The sequence below is a fragment of the Plecotus auritus genome, assembly GCF_963455305.1.
Source record: "Plecotus auritus genome assembly, chromosome: 1".
Lineage (NCBI taxonomy): Eukaryota > Metazoa > Chordata > Mammalia > Chiroptera > Vespertilionidae > Plecotus > Plecotus auritus.
In genome coordinates, this window is record NC_137770.1 from 150,286,739 (window position 1) to 150,310,531 (window position 23,793).

Sequence of the window (23,793 nt, forward strand, 5' to 3'; positions counted from 1 at the left end):
TATATGCATAACCCATGGACACAGACAATAGGGTGGTGAAGGCCTGGGGAAGGGGCAGGAGTGGGGAGGAGGGTGTCAATTGGGGATAAAAGGGGGGTCATTTGTAATACTTTTAACAATAAAGATAAATTTTTTAGAAGATATCTGCCTCCTTACCCCCCACCCAATTGATGTGGAGTTTTAATGCAATTCCAAGAAAAATTCAATAATTTTCTTTTGTGGAACTTGGCTCATGGATGTTAAAGTTTACATACAAGAGCAAAGTGCCAAAAACAACTCTTCCTGAAGAAGAACACAACTGGGAGGATTTAATAATTAAGACAGTGATATAGGTGGAGGGATAAACAAACAGCACCCAAAAACTATTCTATAATTGCTATTGATACTTCCTCTTAAAACCACTGTAATTAGGCTTTGCCCCCCACCACTGCATATTAAAACTTCTCTTCAGGTCATCAATGATCTTAACAATAACCTAGATCCAATCATTAACTCGCAGTCCTCATCTAATTTAATATATTTCCTCACTTGCTGTTCTCTCTTGACTTGATTTCTGGGACACCACATTCATATTCTCTCACTCTCTCTCTCTCTCTCTCATCACTTCTTTGTCTTCTTTGCTCCTCCCTGAACTTTTAATGCTGGAATTTGCCATGGCTCAATCTTCAGTCTTCTTTGCTTTTCTCCTCTATATACATTCAGTTTCTTGGGCCATCCAGTCTCCAGGTCTACTAGTAAATATCATCTCTATGTCCATGAGTCACAGATTCATATACCTAACCCAGACTAGACTTGGATATCAAACTGCCTACTTGACATCTCCACTTGGATGTCTGATATCTCAAAAGTAGCAGGTCCAAAACTGAATTTCTGATCTTTGCCACCAACCAAACCAATCAGGTCAAAAATGTTGTAGTTATCCTGACTCCTCTTTTTCTTTCACACCCCATGTAGAATCTATCAGGGACTCCTGTTGACTGCCTTCAAAATATACCCAGAATCTGAACTACTTCTTCTCACTATCTCCATTGCTACCACCTGAGTTTGAAGCACCCTTAAGTTCTTCCCTGAATTATTATGACATTAAGGATCTTGCTTCCAACCTTGTTCCGTTGTAATCTCTTTTCCACAAGAGTGATTATTTATTTATTTGCTTCCTTTCCCAAGGACATACTTTTATTGATCTTAGAGAGAAAGTAAGGGAGAGAGAGGAAGAGAGAGAAACATCGGTTGCCTCCTGTACATGCCCCATTCAAACCTGCAACCTGGGTATGTGCCCTGACCGGGAATCGAACCCGAGACCTTCCCATGTACGGGATGACACTTCAACCAACTGAGCCACACCAGCCAGCGCAAGAGTGATCCTTTTTTTTTTTTTTAAAAAACAGGGATTTTGTAAATTTTAATTATGTAGATGAGCAATGAATGAACGAACAAATAAATATTATTCCATAGCTCAATCCCAGTTTAATGTACACACGATGTCCTTCAATTGGCCATCATATAAAACAAGTTAGGTTTATATATAGCCTCATCCAACTTTAGTACCTTCCACAACTTGGCAGTGGGGGAGGGTAGAAGAAAGATTTTTAGGGAAACATCGTAAATACCTGCCTAACCTCAGCCACTAAATTAAATGTCCTATCCTAGGCATCAACAGTACAGTATTATTTGGAAAGGTACAATTGAGGTACAAATATAAGTGCCTGCTGTTTACCAAACCATGCTTTTTTTCACCAAGAGCTAAACATGTTGTAGCATTTGCTGTCATTGAAATACATTGAATTTTCAAGGACTGCTTCCTAAAGTCTGGTTATTTTATTTATAAACATTTTTGCCTGAAATTCTGGCGGCTGCTGCTCTGAATAGGTTGGACTGTGAGGGTAGTCAGGAAATGTTACATAATTATAAGTACCTGAAAATTTTAGAGGGGATCCTCACCTTGCTCTGGATAGTGGCCCAAAGCTAGACAGTGTTTCCTGAGCAGGTTAGAGAGGTCTAGTGTCAAGGCCAGAAAAGAGTCATCTCAGTAAAAATTATGTAGTTCCAATAACAGGCACAAAGCAGGGCAGGTTTCCAGCACACAGGCAGGACAAGCATGGCTGGATATAGCATCTGAATATTAATTGTGAAACACCTGAGCTACTTCCTAAAGAGATTATTCTTTCTACCTCATCTACTCCTCTTTGAACAAGGTAGAACCATTTTATTTATTTATTTTTCAATTACAGTTAGGATAGCACAATTTTTTGTCCTTTTTTTAAATTTATTTTTTCTTTATTAAGTTATTACATATGTATCCTTATTCCCCCATTACGCCCCATACCCCCCAACTCATGCCCTCACCCCCTATTGTCTGTGTCCATTGGTTAGACATATGCATGCATACAAGTCCTTTAGTTGATCTCTCCCCCTTCCCCCCACCCTCCCCTGCCTTCCCTCTGAAGTTTGACGTTCTGATTGATGCTTCTCTGTCTCTGGATCTGTTTTTGTTCATCAGTTTATGTTGTTCATTATATTCCACAAATGAGTGAGATCACGTGATATTTATCTTTCTCCAACTGGCTTATTTTGCTTAGCATAATGCTTTCCAGGTCCATCCATGCTATTGTCAAATGGTAAGAATTTCTTCTTTTTTACAGCAGCATAGTATTCCATTGTGTAAATGTACCAGTTTTCTATTCCACTCATCTGCTCTTTTTAAAATAACACTTATCACCAAACATCTTTTAATAAACTATATAGTTTGCTTGTTATAGTGTTGATTATCTGTAACTTCCTACAAGAATAGGGATTGTTTCAATTTTACTGACTGATGTTTCTTAATAACCTAGAACAGTGCCAGGCTTATATTAGGCACTCACTAACTATTTGAATCAATGAGTGAAATTAATTTAACTAATGAACAAATAGGAGGATAGGATGGGACGGAAGAGTCACAAAGGTACTATTTCTTAAACTGGTGGTTTATAAAGGTGCCTTTTTATTTTTAAATTTTTATTATATACTAGAGGCCCGGTGCACGAATTCATGCACCAGTGGGGTCCCTAGGCCTAGCCTGTGGGATTGGGCCGAAACTGGCTCTCTGACACCCCCTGAGGGGTCCCGGATTGTGAGAGGGCACAGGCCAGGCCAAGGGACCCCACCGGTGCACGATTGATTCCAGGGAGGGATGTAGGAGGTTGGCCAGCTGGGGAGGGACCATGGGGGAAGGGGAGCTCCAGGGAATGTCCGGCCTGTCTCGCTCAGTCCGGATTGGCCAAACCCCAGTAGCAAGCTAACATACCAGTCAGAGCATCTGCCCCCTGTGGTCAGTGCACATCATAGCAACTGGTCGACCAGTCGAATGTCTGCCCCCTGGTGGTCCGTGCATATCATCGTGAGCAGTTGAGCTGCCTTAGCATATCATTAGCATATTACGCTTTGATTGGTTGAATAGATGACTGGACACTTAGCATATTATAATTTTATTATATAGGATGTATATATTGATTTATAATTAATGTTTAATGAAGTAGTAAAGAAAAAATAACTTATTTTCTGTCCAAATTGACTCACCCCCTAAGGGTTCCAGAAAGCTGTTTCTACTGTACCTAACATACTATTATCACTGGACAGAGGGCATCAATATTTCCATTTTCTTTTCTTCCTTTGTGCTCCTGGAGACAAGACACCCATGGCTCTGGCATTTTGTTCAGGAATGGCAACTCAAGAGAAGAATGTGCTTTGAAAAGAGTTCTTAAAAGAACATTTTAGATTAGAGAATAAAACAGAGCAGAGTACCTTTCCTCTCTCCCCTTCTTCTGGTTTCTTAAAATGGCTATAATGTCCAAATGCCTCCTTTGCACAGACACAGACATTGGCTCTCATTGCAGGATCTCCCTGTTGATGCGCCGACAGGGCTCTCTCCACAGAGGAAGTTTGCCTTTGAACCAAGCGTGTATTGCCCATTGCCCAGGAATTTAGAAAATAAAAATACAAAAATCGTGTCCACTAAGTTTTCTGACACTTGCTTTTTGTTCTTTACTTGGAAATTCAACCGATATCACTATGAAAATATTTTCAAGGAGAAAATTACAAACCAAGGGATTTACATGAAAAAGTAGCAAATATTTTTAAAATGTCATTTTGTGCAAAAACAAGCTAAAATTTGTTGAGGCTTTTCTTCTCTGTCCCTTGCATTGTTAGACGTCATTGTATCCTTAGACGTTTCAAATTAGTAACTTTTTTGACCCTGCCTTTGTGGATTCTTCCTGTCACCTCGCTGCACAATGTTCCTATTTAAAGGAAGAGCTGTAAATGAACTCCTCATATGACCGAGAAACGCGGTCCCAGTTCTTTGGAAATTTAATCAATGTGGATCACAATCCCATTCTGTGTGTCTGCAGACTTGGAGTGACACTGTTTCCCCCCGCCCACCGCCCCCCCCCCCAAAAAAATGCGGTCGGTCTGTAGTCTTGTGCCTGTGAAAGTTGTTAGCGCGGTTGCAGCACGTGTTCAGAATGTGCTTTTGCTTTACAAAAAAAGACCCAAACTACCAGCCTTTTTCACTCCTGGTGAAGTGTGTCTAGAGGCGGCTGGGGAGACGTGAAAGGTCTGAACAAACGCTGTCTACCGTCCAGATTTCTAGGCAATATGGGGAGGATGGAGGTATACATAAAAAAAGAAACTTAAGTGAGGTCCGTGCCCAGGGAGACCTCGTTGGATTTCCTGCCAACAGCCTCTTGAGGAAGAATCGGGCAGCGAGCCCAGAGTAGAGAACTCATTTAAGTTCCCTTCCTTTCGCTTTTCCAGTTGCAGCCGCACTTGCAGCTGACCATCCTCCAAAGACCAGCGCACCCAGGAGGCAGGAGGACCACAGCGGGGCGCCCCGGGCAGGGCGAGTGCCACTCACCTCCCAGCCCCGCCCTCCCGGACCGACGGCCAACGGGAGCCGCCGGGTGGGGCCGCGCTGCCCTTTAAAGATAGGAGGGAGCTGGGTTCCCGGGAAACGAGCATCTGGGAGCAGCAGCAGTGCAGTGCACTACCATGTCCCTGCAGGTGAGCCAGAGGGTGGGCAGTCCGCGCGGGAGGACAGCTCCCCAGAGGGTAGTGCTCCAGGGGGACGTGAGGGCGGCGGTGCATCCCGGACCCGGAGCTTTGGGCAGCTGCTGCCGGCGTCCTCGCCACCCGAGAGCGGTCCATTTTGACCCCGAGGACGCTCCCACCCCTTTGCCAGCGCCCACTTACTGCAGTGGAGACCACACCGGCGCCGTTCTTTTGATGGCGAGCTGGGGCTCCCTATGGCAACTCCTGTGAACCCCAGGGACTGGTTAAACGCAAAGTAGGCACCAGCCCCAGGGAGGGTAGATGCCGGGTGGATCGGGGAGGACGGCGTGGTCCTGCCCTGCCCTGCCCTGCCGTGCCCTGCCTCCTTCCTGGAGGTGGAGGCGAGGACATTTGGGGTCTCACTCACACCCCTTTGCTTTTAGTACAAACAAGGGCTCTCTTGGGCAAGGGCAAATATCTGTAAAACTTCAATTTAAAAATACTGTTTTTCTGATATGTGAAAAATATATATGTTCAGGATGGAAATTTTGGGGAAAGAGAACAGATATAAAGTAAATAAAAAAACCTCACTGAGGTGATCACTACTGACTTAACAGGTTACTTACACATGTATGCCAGAAATATGTATGTGCACATGTATGTGTGCACCCAGGCATGTCCATGTGTATGTACCTATGTGCAAATATGTGGGTACATATAGACAATGATTATGCTATTATGTATATACATTTGTTCCTTTATGTAACACTATGTTATCAGCATTTTCTCATTATTAAATATTTTTCTAAAATATAATTTAAAAATATCTGCATACAATTTCTTGGAATGAGCATGTCTCACTTCATTAACGATTCCTTAAGGAATATGTTATGGTGGGCAAAGGCACATACTCCAGCGCCAGCCCATTCCAAATCCAAACCTCTCGCCTTCTTAGCCTGTGACATACTTAACCCTTCTGTGCCTCAGTTTCCTCATCTACAAATGGAGGAGAGGGATTGTTAAGGTTAAATTTGCTGCATGTATAGAGCATTTTTTTTAAAATATATTTTATTGATATTTTACAGAGAGGAAGGGAGAGGGATAGAGAGCTAGAAACATCGATGAGAGAGAGACATCGATCAGCTGCCTCCTGCACACCTTCCACTGGGGATGTGCCCGCAACCAAGGTACATGCCCTTGACCGGAATCGAACCCGGGACCCTTCAGTCCGCAGGCCGACGCTCTATCCACTGAGCCAAACCGGTTTTGGCTGTATAGAGCATTTAAAAGTACCTGGCATGTGCTAAGTGTCCAATAAGGATAAGCATGTCCTTGAATCTTTAGAATTTTTCTCTTATGTGTGATATAATTCATATTGAACTTTCCCCCAAATAATCAAATCTTTCAATGTCAAAACTTTCTTCCTTTTTAGCTTAGTACTTTGCTTAGTTTTGTTTGGCAAAACAAATGGTATTTCTGATTCAGCTATAACCTCAAATTTGTATTTTAGAATTACAATTTGTTTACTTCTGCAGCAAAGTTTTTAGGCAAGCTGACAGTGGTGTAAACTTGGACATATTTCTTTCTTAGATGATTAAAATAAAAGGCAGACTGCTTCTTCAAGAAAACACATCTTTTTGAGCTAGGGAATTCATTATTTCACAATTGGCACATGTCTAACCCCTTTCCCTCCGCACACACCTTTGTGCAGTTTGATCTTCCTAATTCAGTTTCTCAGTGGGAACGGATTGCACAAAGGCATTATCAACACCATGTGCAATGACCATGCTCTTTGGCGCAGAAAGTAAAGTGAGAGTAGGTGAGAGTCACCCTTGGGGGCTGTCTTCAGCTGAAAGGAGATTTACACAGAGGCCAGGGTGGCCAGTGCTCCTAGGTAGTAAAAGACTGTGTCCATCTCCAGGAAGGCAGGATGCACCCACTGAGAGAGACAGTAGGGACACTGGACTCACTGCTACACGGGGGTGTGGCCAGGGGTCCTTGTGGTGAACACATGAGCAGGAAAGGGTTTGGGGAGAGGCCTGAATGCAGTTGTTTCAAAGACTCTCCACCACAGTTGCCAGGGAATGAGGCACATGTGCATTCATCCAGGATGTTAAGGACTGGGCTCATCCAGGCGCTCAGCTCCGATGAGGCAGAAATTCTCACTGACAGCAGCAAGCCCAGCTCCACAGAAGCACGGGAATATTACTAAACATTCCCTTATGCCCAGAATACTTTGGAATTACATGTAAACAGCTGTATGTTTAAAACTGCTTCTCACCTATGGTAACTTTCAGACCCCCCCTCATATCCACTCACGTAGTCATTTACTCAATAAGGAGCACACAGGCTGTACCACTTGCCAACACTCTGTAAGGCCCGGCTCTTGCTACCAAGATGAATATTTATGTCTGCCCTCTGTTGTGGATCTATGAGGGAACAAACATATACAGTCCCACCCAGCCTTTTTGTTGAGCCCTAATAATTGCTGTCCATGCTGCCTGGAACCCCTCCTTGTTCCAGGCCATCCCACAAGCGCTGACCTCCAAGCTCAGTTCAGCTCTATCTCCTCTGGGAAGGATTCTCCTACCCCTACTGCTGTTCCCTCCTCTTTGTTCCAGGAGCACCCAAATGTCACATGACTAATGGCCCAGTGCACGAAATTCGTGCACATTAAAAGGGAATTAACTAGAAAAAATATTTTAATATTGCTATTTGCCCTTTCTCTATAATAGAAGTGTCAGAGATGAAAGAAAATTAGCAAAATGTATATAAAATCTCCCACCTGTCAGAGTCTGGGGCCCACTGTGGGACCTAGAGTCAAGTCCCTGCCCATCACCCGCATGCACTTCAAACGCAGGAGACCCAGACCCAGCTGGCCCCACCCCCATTGGGTGAGACCCAGACCCGGCTGGCCCCACCCCTGTCAAGCCTCTCTGGGTGGGGGGCGCAGCCTCAGGTCACCAGCCCGGTGCTGGGGCAGGAGGCCCAGCATGAGGTCTCCTGGCCCAGCGTCGGGGCAGAGGGCGCAGCCTGAGGTCCCCTGTCAAGCCCTGCCAGGCGGGGGACACAACCTGAGGTCTCCCGGCCTGGTGCCAGGGCGGGGGGCACGGCCTGAGGTCCCCTGTCAAGCCCCACAGAGTGGATGGTGCAGCCCAAGGTCTCCCATCAAGCCCCGCTGGGTGAGGGGCAGCCCCCTCTCCCCGGCAGCGTCAGGTCAGCAGGGACTCACACAGGCAGTGTCACGTCCCTAGCCGGGGATGCAGGCAGGCAGCTTCACCTCAGCACTGGGCGAGAACACACGCAGGCAGCCTGACATTAGCGCTGGCGGTGGAAGTCCCTGTTCCCATCCCCACCCACAGACTGTTTGTGACTGGGACACCTTAACGGACAAATTAGCATATTACCTCTTTATATGTATAGATCATTATTGACCTGCCCATCTCCCAGGAGTCCCTGAGCTCCTTGAGAGCTGGCTGCCCTGTTCACCCCTGGCTGCCTAGCCAATACATGTGTTAAACAGTATGTTACATGTGATGAGCTCTGACAGGCAGAATCAACAGAATAAAATAAAAATATTTACATTCTTAATTGTATTTAATCCTAACACCTCCCTGCTTGAGATTGATAGGATCTTTTTTTTTTTTTTTTTTTTTTTTTTCAGCAAAAGCCGAGTCTCAGAGGAGCCTAGGTGCGTGTGCAGAATCCCATAGCAGTGTGTGTCTCACAGTGTTCCTTGCACTAGAGCTCATCATGGCTGGATGGGAAAGTCCTCAGAGAGGAGGGCACATGGGAGCCACACCATAGAGCAGGACTGTAGCAAGTCAGGGTGCTAGGGAAGGGCGTGCTGGAAAGAGAATGATCCTGGGCCCTGCTCCAGAATGGGTTTCTCTACCTAGGGAGGAAGGAGGGACAAGGACCCTTGACACTGCCTGTGAAACTGTCAGGGGCTGAACTCCTCTGTGGAGAGGGTCTGAGATATTTATTAGCCTGTCCATAATATGAAGAACAATTTTCCAGAAACTTCTTCCTAGAAGGCAGGTACCAAGCCTTAGAATTCTAATCAAGGCTTGGCTTGCCAAAAGCAATTGAGTTGCTGTTACTGGAAAAGGGCATGAAACTTCACAACAGGACACCAGAGACTCCTGGTAAACCCGAAGGGGAAGAACCCCAAGCCTCTCTGAATAGCCCTGCCCTGCCTTGCCCTTAGGAAGCCCCACCATTAATGTAGTGTTTTTATTTTGTCCTAATTATAGACACAATACATGCACATTATAGAAGATTTGGTGAGTATAGAAAGTATTAAAAAAACACACACAGAAAACTTACCAATAATCAAAGGTAATTTTTACATGTTTTATTATATTTCTTTCTAGTCTTTTTTCCCCATATTACTTACAAAGCTGAGTGTATGAAAACAATTTTGTATTCTTTGTTAAATTATTTTAAAAAGTATTTTTCATGTCTTGCTTCATTGTGAATACTTTTTTCAGTTTTTTTTCTAGGACTAGTTTATTTTTCCTCAAAGAGTCTTATAATAAAAATAATACTAGTTAAACTTTACTGACCACTCACTATGTCCCAGGCACTATTTTAAATATTTTACATGTGTTAACTTATTTAAATCTGCCTAACAACTTTGTAGATAGGTGGTGTTATTGGCCCATATTCCAGATGAAGAAACAGAGGGGTTAAGTAACTTGCCCAAGGTCACACAGCTCTGAAGTGGTGAAGCTTAGATTCAAACCACTCAAGTCCAGCTGGAGTCTGTGTTCTTAACCATGATGTTATGTATAATGGAGCTGACAATTTCTTAAAAGTATTCAGGAAGATAAGGCAGGGGTTTGTCCCTTGTCACATGCACCCATGGTTCTCAGATTCCTGCAATAATTGGGGTCATTTTCAAGGTTATTTAGGTTGGAGACGCTGATCTCCCATTTGCAAAGGATTTTTGTTCATTACAAAACAACTATTCATTTGTGCTACTGTCCTGTCTTTGGTGCTGGATAGAAATTTTATCTAGCAGCTTTGCTGAGATCACTGGAGTTCTGAAATTACAGTGGGGCTATCTTCTTTCTCTACCAGGCATTTGGTTCTTTGGATCAAAAGGGAGCTCTGGGTTTGGAGAAAGAAAATGTGGGGTGGGGGTAGAATGCCTCACTGAGACTGTCTTGTTTGATACTCGACAATTACTGCTTATCCCTGAATTAAAACAAATAACATTAGGCAAAATACAGTCTATTAAAAAATAGAATGGGAAACTTCCAGTCAAGATGGTGGCTTAGCCCAGCTGGTGTGGCTCAGTGGTTGAGCATCGAGCTATGAACCAGAAGGTCATGGTTCAATTCCCAGTCGGGGCACATGACTGGGTTGTGGGCTTGATCCCCAGAAGGGGGCATGCAGGAGGCAGCCAATCAATGATTCTCTCTCATCATTGATGTTTCTATCTTTCTCTCCCTCTCCTTGCCTCTCTGAAATCAACTAAAAAAAAAAGATGGTGGCTTAGGTAAACACTTGCCTCCTTCAATAGCCACATCAGAATTAAAACTAAACTACACAACAATCATTATTCAGAACTGCCTGAAATCTGGCTGAATGGAAGTCCTACAACTGGGGAATTAAAGAAGAAGCACATAGAGACTGGTAGGAGGGGCAGAGATGTGAGGGCTGGTCCCACACCCACATATGGCAGATAAAAATTGGGAGGGATATCTCTGCTGCAGAGGTCCCCCTGAGGAGCAAGGGACCCAATCCCACTCCAAGCTTCCAGCTCAGGGTTCCAGTGCCAGGAAGAGAAGTCCTTATAACTTCTGACTGCAAAAACCAGGGGAGATTGAGGCTGAGGGAAACAGAGGGATGCTGGAATCCCAGGCAATTCCTCTTAAAGGGATCTCACACAGACTTACTCTTACTCACTCCCTCTGAGCTCCAGCACTGGGGCAGCAGCTCAAAAGGGACATATGGGGAGGAACTGAATTGTCTAGCATCACGGCAAGAGCTGGAGGGACATCTTTCTCCCAGACATAAGTGCTAGTAGAGCCGATTGTTCCTTTGATGAGCTTTCACCCTACAGAGCCTGAAGGTAGGCACCATATCTGAGACTCCATCAACCTGGCTCATATAGTTTGCCCTGATGATTTCCTGAGGCCCTGCTCCACCCAACTTTCAGGCCTACCCAAGCTGTTTTTCCAGTGGCTTTTCCATATGAATGGCTTGTTGCAACTCATGCTTCAGATTTTCTGAAAAAAATCTATCAAACAAGCAGCATCTAGCATCAGCGTGCCCAGTACCTCTCATTAAGTGGCCCCAAGCCCGGCACTAGCAGCAGCCAGCCTTGGTTCACAGTGTGGCCTTACCTGAGCACCTCCAAGCCCAGCACAAGTAGCAGCCATCTGCAGGTCACTCTGTAGCTCATGCCAGATGGTCCAGAGCAGAATACAGGTGGCCGCTGATCTTGGCCTGCACCTCCTGGGAGTTCCCAGGGCCAGTGCACCCAGTAAACAGCTTTAGACCATGTCAGAGCATCACCACCCAACCACCTCCACAAGAAACACACTCAAGGGGCAGACTCAGAAGGCACCAGAGCCCCCTTGAAGTAAGTCCGGCTCTGCTGAGTGGGTCCCTGCACAGTTGATCTTCAACGGTGATTAGGTTGGTGGTCAGAGCTCAGTGGTTGGTGGTTGCAGTCAGTCCTTGCAGTTGATTGGCATGGGGGTAAATCCATCCCATTGACATGCCAACAGTAATCAAGTCTCAACTATAACAGACCACACCAGGCGGGGAGGGACCTCGAATGTGCAACTTGGGTGATCAGAGAGGCTGTGTCACTGGAACCTATAGAACACCTACTATATTAGGACACTCTACCAATCCTGGAAGACATAGCAGCTCTACCTAATATGTAGAAACAAACACAGGGAGGCTGCCAAAATGAGGAGATAAAGAAACATGTCCCAAATGAAAGAACAGTACAAAACTCCAGAAAAAGAACTAAACAAAATGGAGACAACTAATCTACTAGATGCAGAGTTCAAAACACTGCTTATAAGGACGCTCAATGAACTTAGTGAGAACCTCAACAGCATAAAAAATGACCAGTCAGAAATTAAGGCTACACTAACTGAAATGAAGAATAATTTACAGAGAATCAACAGTAAAGTTGAAGCCGAGAATCAAATCAGTTATTTGGAATATAAGGAAGCAAAACACACCCAATCAGAACAGCAAAAAGACAATGAAAGCAGAAATACTGCCCTCAGAAACTACCTAGTCCATTAAATGGGTACAAATACTATAGATAGATTATATAGTATAGGATTGCTTAAATGAGGGGGCGGGGGGGGGGCGCGGAAGCCTTTTTCAGCAGGAGGAGAGGCTCTTGGCAGACAAAAACACATAATCCCTATATCTGGACTGATAGCCAACCATATGCAGTATACTGCCAAACCAGTCATTAAAAATTGAACCACTTTCTTACACCTTACACCAAACAGCTGTTGCCCTTAAAACCCCTCCTCAGCCCCTTAGGTTCTGCCTTCCCAGTTCACCCAGATTTGGTTCTGATTGGTTGATTTCTATGCCAGTCAGCACCAAAAGCTCCGCCTCCTAGGCAGCCATTGGCTCCTCGCAATTCACCCAGATTTGGTTCTGATTGGTCAGTTTCTATGCCAGTCAGCATCTCTGGGCCTGATCACAGAGGGGGGCTGATCAGCAGCTGCCCCAGGCTGCTGGCAAGTGGGCTGAACTGCTGACCTCTAGGGGAGAGAGAGAGGCTTGGTTTCTCTCTCTGGGCCTCGCCAGCAGACAGTTGCTGCTGATCAGCCCCACCTCTCTCTCTCTCCCAGAGGTCAGCAGTTCAGCCCACTTGCCTGCTGCGTGTGCAGTCTGGCGTTCAGTTGAGCCTTCGGTCATTACAACCCTGGCTCTTTATATATATAGATCTTTTTGACAAAAGCCATTGTGAAGTGATATCTCATTGTGTGTTTTTTTTAAATTCATCTTTATTGAAAGTATAACAGATGTCCCTTTTTTCCCCATTGACCCCTTCTAGCCTGCTCTGCTCCTCACCCCAGGCCTTCACCACACTATTGTCTGTGTCCATGCATTATGCATATATGCGTTTAAGTTCTTTGGTTAATCTCTTCCCACCCACCCACTACCCCTGCCTTTCCGCTGAGATTCCACAGTCTGTTCCATGCTTCCGTGTCTCTGGATCTATTTTGTTCATCAGTTTACTTTGTTCTTTAGATTCCACATATGAGTGAGATCATGTGATACTTATCTTTCTCTGACAGGCTTATTTCATTTAGCATAATACTCTCCAGGCCCCTCCATGCTGTCTCAAAGGGTAAGAGAACCTTCTTTTTTACTTCTGCATAGAATTCCATGGAATACTAGTAGATGTAACACTGCTTTTTTAAAAATATATATATATATTTTATTGATTTTTTACAGAGTGGAAGGGAGAGGGATAGAGAGTTAGAAACATCGATCAGCTGCCTCCTGCACACTCCCCACTGGGGATGTGCCTGCAACCAAGGTACATGCCCTTGACCAGAATCGAACCTGGGACCCTTCCATCCACAGGCTGATGCTCTATCCACTGAGCCAAATCGGTTAGGGCTGTAACACTGCTTTTTTATCCACTCATCTACTGATGGGCTTTGCATTTCCTGGATGATTAGTGAAGTTGAGCACATTTTCATATGTCTGTTGGCCATCTGTATGTCTTCTTTGGAAAAAATGTCCATTCAGATCTACCTCTCATTTTTAATTAGATTGCTTGTTTTTTGTTATTGAATTGTATGACTTTTTAATAGATATTTTAGATATTAACTCCCATCAGCTATATGATTTTCAAATATTTTCTTCCATTTGGTAGGTTTGTCTTTTCATGTTGATGTGTTTTTTTTTTTTTTTTTTTTGCTGTGTAGAAGCTTTTTAGTTTGATGTAATGCTACTTGTTTACATTTGCTTTTGTTGCTTCTGCTGTGGGTGTCAAATCCAAAAACATTACCTCTAAGACAAGTTTCAATGAGCTTGCCACCTATGTTTTCTTCTAGGAGTTTTATGCTTTCAAGTTTTATGTTCAAGTCTTTGATCCATTTTGAGTTGATTTTTGTGTACAGTGTAAGATAGTGGTCCAGTTTCATTCGTTTGCATGTGGTTGTCTAGTTTTCCCGACACCATTTGTTGAAGAGACTGGCTTATTTGTTGTAAATGGAACTGACCATATATGCATGAGTTTCTTTCTGGGCTCTCTAATCCATTCCATTGACCTAGGTGCCTGTTTTTATGCCAGTACCCTACTGCTCTGAATAATATAGTTTTGTATTATAGTTTAAAATCAGAAAGCATGATGCCTCTGGATATTTTCTTTCTCAAGATTGCTTTGGGTATTTGGAGTTTTTGTGGTTCCATACAAATTTTAGGATTGTTTTTTCTATTTCTGTGAAAAATGCTACTGGACTTTTGATAGGGATTGAATTGAATCTGTAGGTTGCTTGGTTGCTTGGGGCAGTATGGACATTTTAACAATATTAATTCTTCCAATCCAAGAACACAGGATATTTTTTCCATTTACTTGTGTCATCTTCAATTCTTAAACATTGGTAAGTTGAATATTTTCAGTATTCAAAATTATATTTTGTTCACCATATCTTGTCTATGTAACACATAAGTACCTGGAGTGGGGTCCATGAATAAGTTATGATAATTCTGGCCGAGCCAGAGCAACAGTAGTATTTCTATTTGCATCTCCCTCCCCCTGCTCCTCTGAGTTCCCACTGCTTGGTGGTAAAAGCCCCCAAATAGACGGGCCTGCATACACTTAGCGAATGCACTATGTGCCTTTTCTCCTTCGCTTTAGGCTGATTTTGATAGAGCGGCGGAAGATGTGAGGAAGCTGAAAGCAAGGCCAGATGATGAAGAACTGAAAGAACTTTATGGGCTCTACAAACAATCTGTAATTGGAGACATCAATATTGGTATTTATTGTCATCTTTAAAATAGTGATATACTTTCATCAATGTTTATAGAAGCATAGAGTAAAAAGTAAACCTGAAAATATGTCTATTCTTCTTTTGGCAGAGTCTCCAGGAATGCTAGATTTAAAAGGCAAGGCTAAGTGGGAAGCATGGAACCTCCAAAAAGGTTGTTAATTCTTAAATTCAGTGAACTTTCTTAACTTCCCAATGCATCTGTTAGTGAGATGATCTGTTTGTATCTTTCTAGGATTATCGAAGGAAGATGCCATGAATGCCTATATTTCTAAAGCAAAAGAGCTGATAGAAAAATATGGAATTTAGAATTCAGCATTTGAGAAAACTTTTCTTTTGAAGCCTTCGTAATGGTATCATGACCTAACAGTTAGGGGAGAAATGCACTGTTAACTCATTACATCTCATGAAAATTTTTGCTAGTAACATGAATTATAATCTTTAATTAGAGGTATGATTAAACTATATATTTAAGGAAATTTTACTTACTAAAAACCAGGTGGTTTTTGTGTTCTTTTACATTTAAAATAATTTATTTAGGTTTCTGATTTATCACCTGTCAAAGACTAATCAATATAAAGAGATGATTCTAAACACTGTTTTTAAAAATTATTGCTCTGGTAGTGTGTGCACAAAACATTAACAAGTGTTTGTGCTTTCTAAAAAATAAATATATTTTTATTGATTTCAGAGAGGAAGGGAGAGGGAGAGAGAGATAGAAACATCAATGATGAGAGAGAATCACTGATTGGCTGCCTCCTGTACTCCCCACACTGGGGATAGAGCCCACAACCTGGGCATGTGCTCTGACCGGGAATCCAACCGTGGCCTCCTGGTTCACAGGTTGACGCTCAACCACTGAGCCATGCTGGCTGGGCACATTTGTTTGTTTTTTTGGCTTATCTGTTTTTCTACAGTGGTGTAATCAACAGTTTTTAAAGAACCAATAACAAAGCTATTCTTTTGTTGCACCATGTAGCTTTGGGATCGACACTGGCACGGGCCTGATTCTAGTCCTGAAATATACTATCTAATGGTAATATACCTCTTATGTTGAGTTTTATCAGAGTGAAAGTGTAGAGTCTGAAATATATTGGCCCAATACTAGTTTTCCTTGCTGGTACACAGACTCTCTAAAAAAAGATAGTTTCTCTCTTTTTTTTAATCCTTACCTGAGGATATGTGTTTATTGATTTTTAGAGAGAGAGAAATATCAATGTGAGAGAAATATAGATTTGTTGCCCTCCGTACACACTCTGATCAGGGATTGAACCCACAATCTAGGTATGTGCGCTGACCAGGAATGGAACCCACAACCTTTTGGTCTATAGGACATGACTCCAACCAACTGTAGCCACCCAGCCAGGATGAAGATAGTTTCATTTTAATAGTTCTAAAATATGTTTGAGATTTCATAGGCTACAAATCTACCCAAAACAGTGTACCTTTATTGCCTGCATGAGGGTTCAGGTTTGGTATGGTATGACTAGAGAGATAGATTGATTTCATATGACTTAAAAAAAATATCTAGATTCAGTAGATGAATTTCTAGGGGATTATGCTGAACGGAAAAAAAGCCAATCCCTAAAGGTTACATACTGCTCCATTTCTGTAATATTCTTGATACAGACCTAAAAGGCTGAACAGGGATTGCCAGGGAGGAGGGACACAGGTGTTGTTAAAAGGGCAGTGGGAGGAATCCTGTGGTCTAGGAATGTTCTGTATTTTGATGATATGAATGACAATTTCCTGGTTGTGATGTTACACTAGATGTTTGTGGGATGTTAGTATGAGGAGAAACTGTTTCTATATTATTTCTTTCAACCACATGTGAATCTACAATTGTCTCAAAATAAAAAGTTTAATTAACAATAAATCTAGCTTGATTTCTAATTTGGAAAATTTGTGGGTTTAACAATGATTCTCATTTCTATTAAGTTTTGCCTAAAGATAGAAGTCTTACACGATGAGTCAACGTCCAAATCCAACAATGAGAAGACATCAGCAGTGGAGGCCTGGTCCGTCCAATCAAGGCCTTGAAAACTCTCAGAGCTATTCCCATGTGGACCTCACCTCCCCAGGTGGAGAGGCAGGTGAGAAAGCTCACCCCAAAAGCCTGGCATTGGCTCCTTCGTGGGATTTCCATTTGTGGACTATAATAACTAAAAATTATTTAAACTAATAATCAAGAATCTAAATTACTTTAGTACCAGTTCGTCTGTAAGGGAACCCTGGAAGTCATATACCAGAGAGTAAAGCACAGCACAGCACGTACTAAACATTTAACATCATTTGCTTGAGGCTATTTTTAGCCCAAATTTATTATTATGTGAATTCTAGCTCAAAGCCCTTTCTCCATAACGCATTTTATATTATTTGTACTTTCTTAAAAAGTACTGGTAAATTCTGAAAAATATCTCCTGTATGCATTTCCTTTTATCTTATTTACTAAGACTTTATATATGATTTTAAAATTGCTAAAAAACATGAACCCATATTATGTGATCATAAACATACCAATGCTTTAAAAGTTAACATTTTAATGTATGATGCTGGGTTAAGCAGTTTTAGCCATAAGCAAGAGACATCGGTTACATCAATCAAGTACTAGAGTTTATAGTGAAGATCCACAGGAAATAAGGAAATCAGTATGTCTGAGAGAATAGCCAGGATTCCAAGGACAAACAGTTTGGGAATTGCCCGAGACTGCAGGACCCACACGGCTCAGAGACACGGGGCCTCTTCATTCTCATCGGGAGCATCTGCAGATCCCATCTGTACTCTTCATTGTTTTGACCCAGCTCATTTTCCCATTCCTGCTTTTTCCCCTTTTAGCTCCTGTTTGCTTCCACCTGTTCTGCTTCCTCCTCACGTCAACAGAGTGAGGCTGAGGTGCCTATGGGATGTGGCATTTGTACTTGGCCACTCCATACTCCCCCTGGGTCAAAGTCAGTCACTGCCAGGGCAGCAGCAGGGCCACCCAGAGCCAAAGGGCAATCGATGTAGGAGGAGCCCACCAGAAGAGGGCAAGGGCTCTCTGAGTACCAACAGAGCAGCCGGCAATGATTGCTTAGGACCGTCTTGTTTTAACCAAGCAGTAGGTTACATTTTCGTATTAAATGGAATGAGCCTATATTTCAAAAGATTAGATCAAGATTTGAGCCCGTGTGCAGATGAAACAATAATTTAATTTCAAGCAGGTGCCCTGTCTGCCATTTTCACTGTTAAAATAATTGAATGTGAAAATGGATCATTTACTAAGCAGGAATTTTGTTGACAAACTTCCCACAGATGAAACTCAAATGAGATTCTAATACAAAGACAAAGGCCCTACCAGAAGTATGCTTGACCCATCTGCCTTTTGTCCCCAGATACAGATATATATCAAATCCCCTGACAGTAGCAAATGTGTAACTTTCCAATTTCTGAATGAAAACAATGAACTACTTCTGAAAAAAATTTTTTTAAGTATCATATAATCACTTTGACTTTTTAAGACCTGAAAAATGTCTAGTCAGGCAAGCATCGATATTTCTAGACACTTGATTATGTAGTTCATGATGAAGGTCTCATTGGAAGTTTCCATGAGATAAAAGTGATTTCCTGGACGCACATGAATATGAAAACTCCCACTGATGACATCTTTCCAGGCCAAAAATAAACAAAATTATAAATTTAGTAACAAATGACACCAAAAACAACAAAACACACTTCCAGATATTACCTTTCAAAGATCTGACCCCAGTGGCAAGTTGGTTTCAAGGTCTCATGTTCTATAAGTCCTGAATTTTTAATTTCTCTAAGACCTATCAGTATACGGTAGTAGTACCTGCATTCTCTCATTTTACACATGACTGACATCTCTCCATTTATATTAAATAAAACTTGGGCCCGTTTTCTACTCATTGCAGTGACTGCTGGTTGAACTTTATCTCAATAAAATACTCAAAATTATTTCACCTTCTATATCCTCTACTATATCTTCAGATCCAACAAAGCATGTCAAGTCACAAGATAGAATGGCCTCAGATGGTGCAGTAAAGCTGTAAACAGGAAAGAACCAGTTAGTAACTTTTCCCAGGATCTTTCCTGAAGTATTACCAGTGTCACTTGAATGAAACGGGGTGTGTCCTCACTTCTTTCTCTTTTGCTGTTTCTAGCAATTCAAAAAAAATTTTACCAGCCATATTTCCACATGTCAGACTGTGGTCCCAGCCATTTTCTAAGATCATCTAACTTCTAGAACAGTTCAGATGGCAGCTGGATGGCACCTGGGCACCCAGTCCAACTCAGGTGAGGCTGGTTACAACTAGGCCCTTTAACTGCCATTCCCCAGAGACAACCAGCTCTCCATGGTCCAGAGAGAGTTGCAACCAGCAGAACAAAAGCAGGTTCCCTGAGTTGGTTCCACCCATTCTTAGTTTAATCACAACAGCAACATATGTTTATTGAGTGTGGTGCTGGCTGCTGTGTTGGCCACTAAGAACCTGTGGCTAAACAGGGTCTCCTTCCTCCTACAACTTAGAAACTGGCTGGGGAGACAGACATAAATGAAATAAAGGGAACTAGAGAGATGTCTAAGTGCTGCCAAGGAGGACCTGCGAACACTTGACAGTTGCGGGTGAGGTGGCATTAAGCAAGGTCTCAAGGAAAAAGAGACCTTTTCCTTGCATCTGAGATCTGAATTAATAAGACAAAACTTGGCAAAGGGGAGAGAGGCAGCAGGGGAAGAGGGAAGAGAATGAGTACAAACAATGACTTACAGAGAGTAAAGGGGGGATTGGGACAAATTAAGGTAAAAGAGGTGGGTAAGGGCCAAGTCTAGGCCTCAAAGGATTTTGGTCACCCTTAGAATGACAGGAAGCCACCCAAAGGATTTAAGGCAAGTGCGCTGTGAAAAAAGTTGACATCATACATCTAGGTATAATGTGGGACACAGGGTATCTAGGATCAGCTCACTGGCTCTTTCAATAGTCCAGGCAATAATTTCCACTCCTAAAAAAAAATCTCCACTCTTGCCCAGAAAGTAGAAAACTAGAAGTGCCTCTCTCAACCTGATGATGAGAAAAAGCCCAACAAACTACAAGATCACAACGCCTTGAACTCATCGGAGAGCTGGGTCTGCAAGGCAAACTAGAAAAGAAATTCCAAGGAGGGCCAGGCACCTTTAAGGAGATGTGAGGCGTGCAGACTGGCTCACATGCACAAAGCACAGGAGGAAGGGGTGTCTGCTGGCCATTCAAGTTAGAAATAATCAGCTAAAATGTTAACAGAGTGCTGGAGATCAAGCAGGAAGGGTGGGAGGTGGGGGGGAAGGGTGTTGTCAGATAGAATCCACACTGCTCGCCGGCCTTTCCACGGGCCTCACTATGGGTTCACAAGAAAGACTGGGAAGGCTGTTCCCGCCGCCCGCGGCCGGATTGAATTTCTGCAAATCCAGACTGAATGGGACTTTCTTCCGCGGCCGCACAGAGGGCGCCTGCAGCCCGCCGCGCGCCCAGATAGGAGCGCACCCGAGCCCGCGCGGACCGGCGGCGGCGGCGGCGGCGGGGCGGAGGCTGCGGAGGCGCCGGGACCCGGGACCCGGGACCCGGGACCCGGGCGCCGGACCGCCCCCCGCCCGCCCGCTCCCCCTACCCATGAAAGGGGCCGGGCGACCCTCCGAGGAAGAACTTGTTGGGGGCGGGTCCCGGCCCGGGAGCCTGGGGCGGCAGCTATTGGCTGCGCGCGTTTGGCGGGACCGGGCCCGGCGGCGGCAGGAAGAGCCCGAGCCGGAGCCCGAACCGGAGCCGGAGGAGGGACCGGCGGCGGCGGCGGCGGCGGGGGACGGGCTGCTGCGCGAGCCGGCGCCGGGGGCGGCCCGCGAGGGAAGCTTCCTGCCCGCCCGGGTGAGCGGCTGCCCCGCGAGCGGCTTCGCGACTTTCCGCACCACCGGCGCGTGGGCAACTACCTGGTGGGAAGCCGCCAGCAGGGCGAGGGCTCCTTCGCCAAGGTGTGCGAGGGGCTGCACGTGCGGACCGGCGAGAAGAAATTGGGGGGTGACAGCTCTGAGGAACGAGACCTGCTAAGAGAACTGGAGGTCCCCGTCAGTCCTCGACGGGGCTCTTTGCCAGCAGGGCCAGTGGCAGAAGCGCTGCCGCCGGGAGTGTGAGCGGGCGCGGCCCGCGGCTCCGAGGTTGCAGGCTGCGCGGTGGCGGCCTCGGCACGCCCCGCCCGCCCCCTCTCTCCGAGGTGCTTGTGAGTGACGGGCAGTGCCAACCCGGGGCTCTTAGTGCTCATTGACACCCAGGCCCTCGGACCTCAGAAGGTGCCTGAGTCCGCGCGCGGTGCTGAGTGCTGCCCACGGACGGGAGTACCACCGGTGTTTTCTCTGCGGGTGTGGCCTCCGCACGGGCAGGCCCAGTGCCACAGTGCGGGGGGCGGGGGGGGTCATCCTCCCGGAGATCATCACCCCCCACCCCGAAGGCGTGTGTGCGTGGCGAGGGAGGGCGTGTCATGTACCTGGGAATGGACATCCCGTCTTGATTATTCATGGTAGCTGAGCAACCTGCTCTCCTGGCTGATGGAAACTCACAGGTCACCGTGGCCTGGCCTTATTTTAGCAAACCTCTCCCTTTGCTTGGCCTGGGCTCCGGCCACGGCCAAGTGCTGCCTGGAGTTCCACACTCTCCGGTGGGCGCTGCTGGTTGTCTGGTAAGATGGACGTAGGGAGGAGGGGACGCACGGGGACCAGCAGACTGATGCCTCTACGAGGCAGAGGGTGCGATTGGTTGCCTCTCCTTTGCCGTCGCTGCCCACTCAGCGTGTAGTGTTTGTGGTCCACTAGGGTCCTCCAAGTATTTCCCCCTCAGAGGCCTGCAGGGGCCCTTGGCGGTGAGACACAGGACCGTCCTGACTAGGTTTCCTGCTGACCTCTTGTCTGTTGCTGGGGCTTCTGTAACAGTGACCACCAACCACGGGGCTTAAAACAATAGAGACTCGCCAGGCCGGTGTGGCTCAGGGTGAGGTTCATAGGTCAGGGCACATGCCAAGATTAGGGGCTCGATCCCCAGTATGGGGCGTGCAGGAGGCAGCCAGTCAATGATTCGCATCATTGATGTTTCTCTCTCTCTCTCCCTCTCCCTTCCCCTCTGAAATCAATAAAAATATATTTTAAAAAAGAAAAAAAGACTGGGAACAAGGCAGGAGTCCAGAAAGAGCCCCCTGGGTGGGGCAGGTGGGCAGATAGGCCATAAAATGGGCACTAAATCCCAGCCCCTATCCAGGCCTTTCTTACTAAGCAAAAGCCTCAAGCTGCTGGAAACGGGGCATCAGACACTCTCACTCCCCTACAGGTGAGGGCCCACATCTATGCCAACCACAGACACAGGGAGAAGGGGCAGGCATGCTGAGAGTCCCACTCAGAAGGCCCAAGCACAAGGGGACCTGCCTAAGATGGGAGCTCAAGACTCTAGGACAGTGGGCGGCAAACTCATTAGTCAACAGAGCCAAATATCAACAGTACAACGATTGAAATTTCTTTTGAGAGCCAAATTTTTTAAACTTAAACTTCTTCTAATACCACTTCTTCAAAATAGACTCGCCCAGGCCATGGTATTTTGTGGAAGAGCCACACTCAAGGGGCCAAAGAGCCGCATGTGGCTCGCGAGCCGCAGTTTGCCGACCACTGCTCTAGGACGTCCAACAACTTCCCATCTTACCCCAGAGGCTGACACCACACGTCGGGTAACAACTGTCTGTCAGTGGGGACAGACTGTTCTGTGAAGCACAGGAAAGACTGTTGCATTGAGGAAAACTCCAGCAGCCCAGTCACTACGCTGAGCACACAGTAACACTAGGGGACTTGGAAGCTGGCATTGCCCTGAGGAACAATAGTAACAAAAGCCAAGCAGGTCATCTCCAGTCTAGATCGACTCAACTCCCCATACTTATAGCCTGATGAGATGTGCTCAGGTCCGGGTGTAAAAATATGTCCTGCAGTCTCTGTTTTATGCATGATAGCTGGCTCTCAATAAACAAAAATTATCAGACATAAGAAAGCAAGAAATAACTCCATCGTCAAGAGGCAAAGCAACGAAAAGAATCAGACTCAATAAGACCCGGATGTTGGAACTATCTGACAGGGACTTAAAATACCTGTGTGTGAGATGTCAAAGGGTTTCGTGGAAAAGGTGGACAACATGTGTAGGCAAATGGGAAATTTGTTAGAGAGGTGAGAACTATAAGAAAGTCAAGTGGAAATTGTAGGAACAAACTGTAACCCAAATAAATTCCTTTGACAGGCCCATCAGTGGACTGGATACAGCTGAGGAAAGAATCACTGAACCTGAAGATGGTCAACAGGAATTATCCAAACTGAAAGGCAAAGAAAGACAGTTTAAAAAGGCAGACTATTCCAGAGCCAAGGGACAAAATCCAACAGCCTTGCATGTACTAGTATACAATCAGGTTCTAGGAGGAGACAAGAGAACAGCACGAACGCTCAGGCAGGAGATGAAGAGCTTGAGTGAGTCGGGAGCTGTCACAGCTCTCACCTGCCACAGATTTCCATTCTGGCCATCAGGCTCTGAACCCTGTGGTCATGGAAACAGAGAAGACAGAGAGGGGCGCTATAGGCCTGATTTTATTTTATTTTTTGGAAACAGCTGAGAGCTGCAGAGACCAGAAGAGAGAACAGACTGAGAAGGTTGAAGGAGAGATTGAAGGAGTGGGAGTGAAGAGGGGAGAAGAACCCAGAAAGCAGGGTTCGGAGAGAATTTTTGGAGTT

The 23,793-nt window shown here is 45.0% G+C and overlaps 2 protein-coding genes across 2 annotated transcripts in view; one reads left to right on the forward strand and one right to left on the reverse strand.

Moving 5' to 3' along the window:
* Nucleotides 1-4,935: 4,935 nt before the first annotated feature.
* On the forward strand, nucleotides 4,936-16,893 carry ACBD7 (acyl-CoA binding domain containing 7). Its single transcript, XM_080650455.1, has 4 exons — nucleotides 4,936-5,040; nucleotides 14,897-15,014; nucleotides 15,118-15,180; nucleotides 15,262-16,893. Exons 1-4 carry the CDS (start codon nucleotides 5,029-5,031, stop codon nucleotides 15,333-15,335), a joined length of 267 nt encoding a protein of 88 aa, XP_080506581.1. The 5' UTR covers nucleotides 4,936-5,028; the 3' UTR covers nucleotides 15,336-16,893.
* Nucleotides 16,894-18,540: 1,647 nt separating this feature from the next.
* The window catches only part of OLAH (oleoyl-ACP hydrolase), a gene marked incomplete at both ends in the record, with an annotated part of 30,136 nt that continues 24,883 nt past the window's right edge, over nucleotides 18,541-23,793 (reverse strand). Inside the window, 2 exons of the mRNA XM_080654763.1 lie at nucleotides 18,541-18,668; nucleotides 18,987-19,069. Coding sequence (XP_080510889.1) covers nucleotides 18,541-18,668; nucleotides 18,987-19,069 — 211 coding nt within the window. The remainder of the gene's footprint in view (nucleotides 18,669-18,986; nucleotides 19,070-23,793) is intronic.

Coding starts and splice junctions, on each gene's coding strand:
- ACBD7 (XM_080650455.1), top strand. Junction 15,015..15,117: donor AATTGGAGACATCAATATTG/GTATTTATTGTC, acceptor TTCTTTTGGCAG/AGTCTCCAGGAATGCTAGAT. Junction 15,181..15,261: donor AGCATGGAACCTCCAAAAAG/GTTGTTAATTCT, acceptor GTATCTTTCTAG/GATTATCGAAGGAAGATGCC.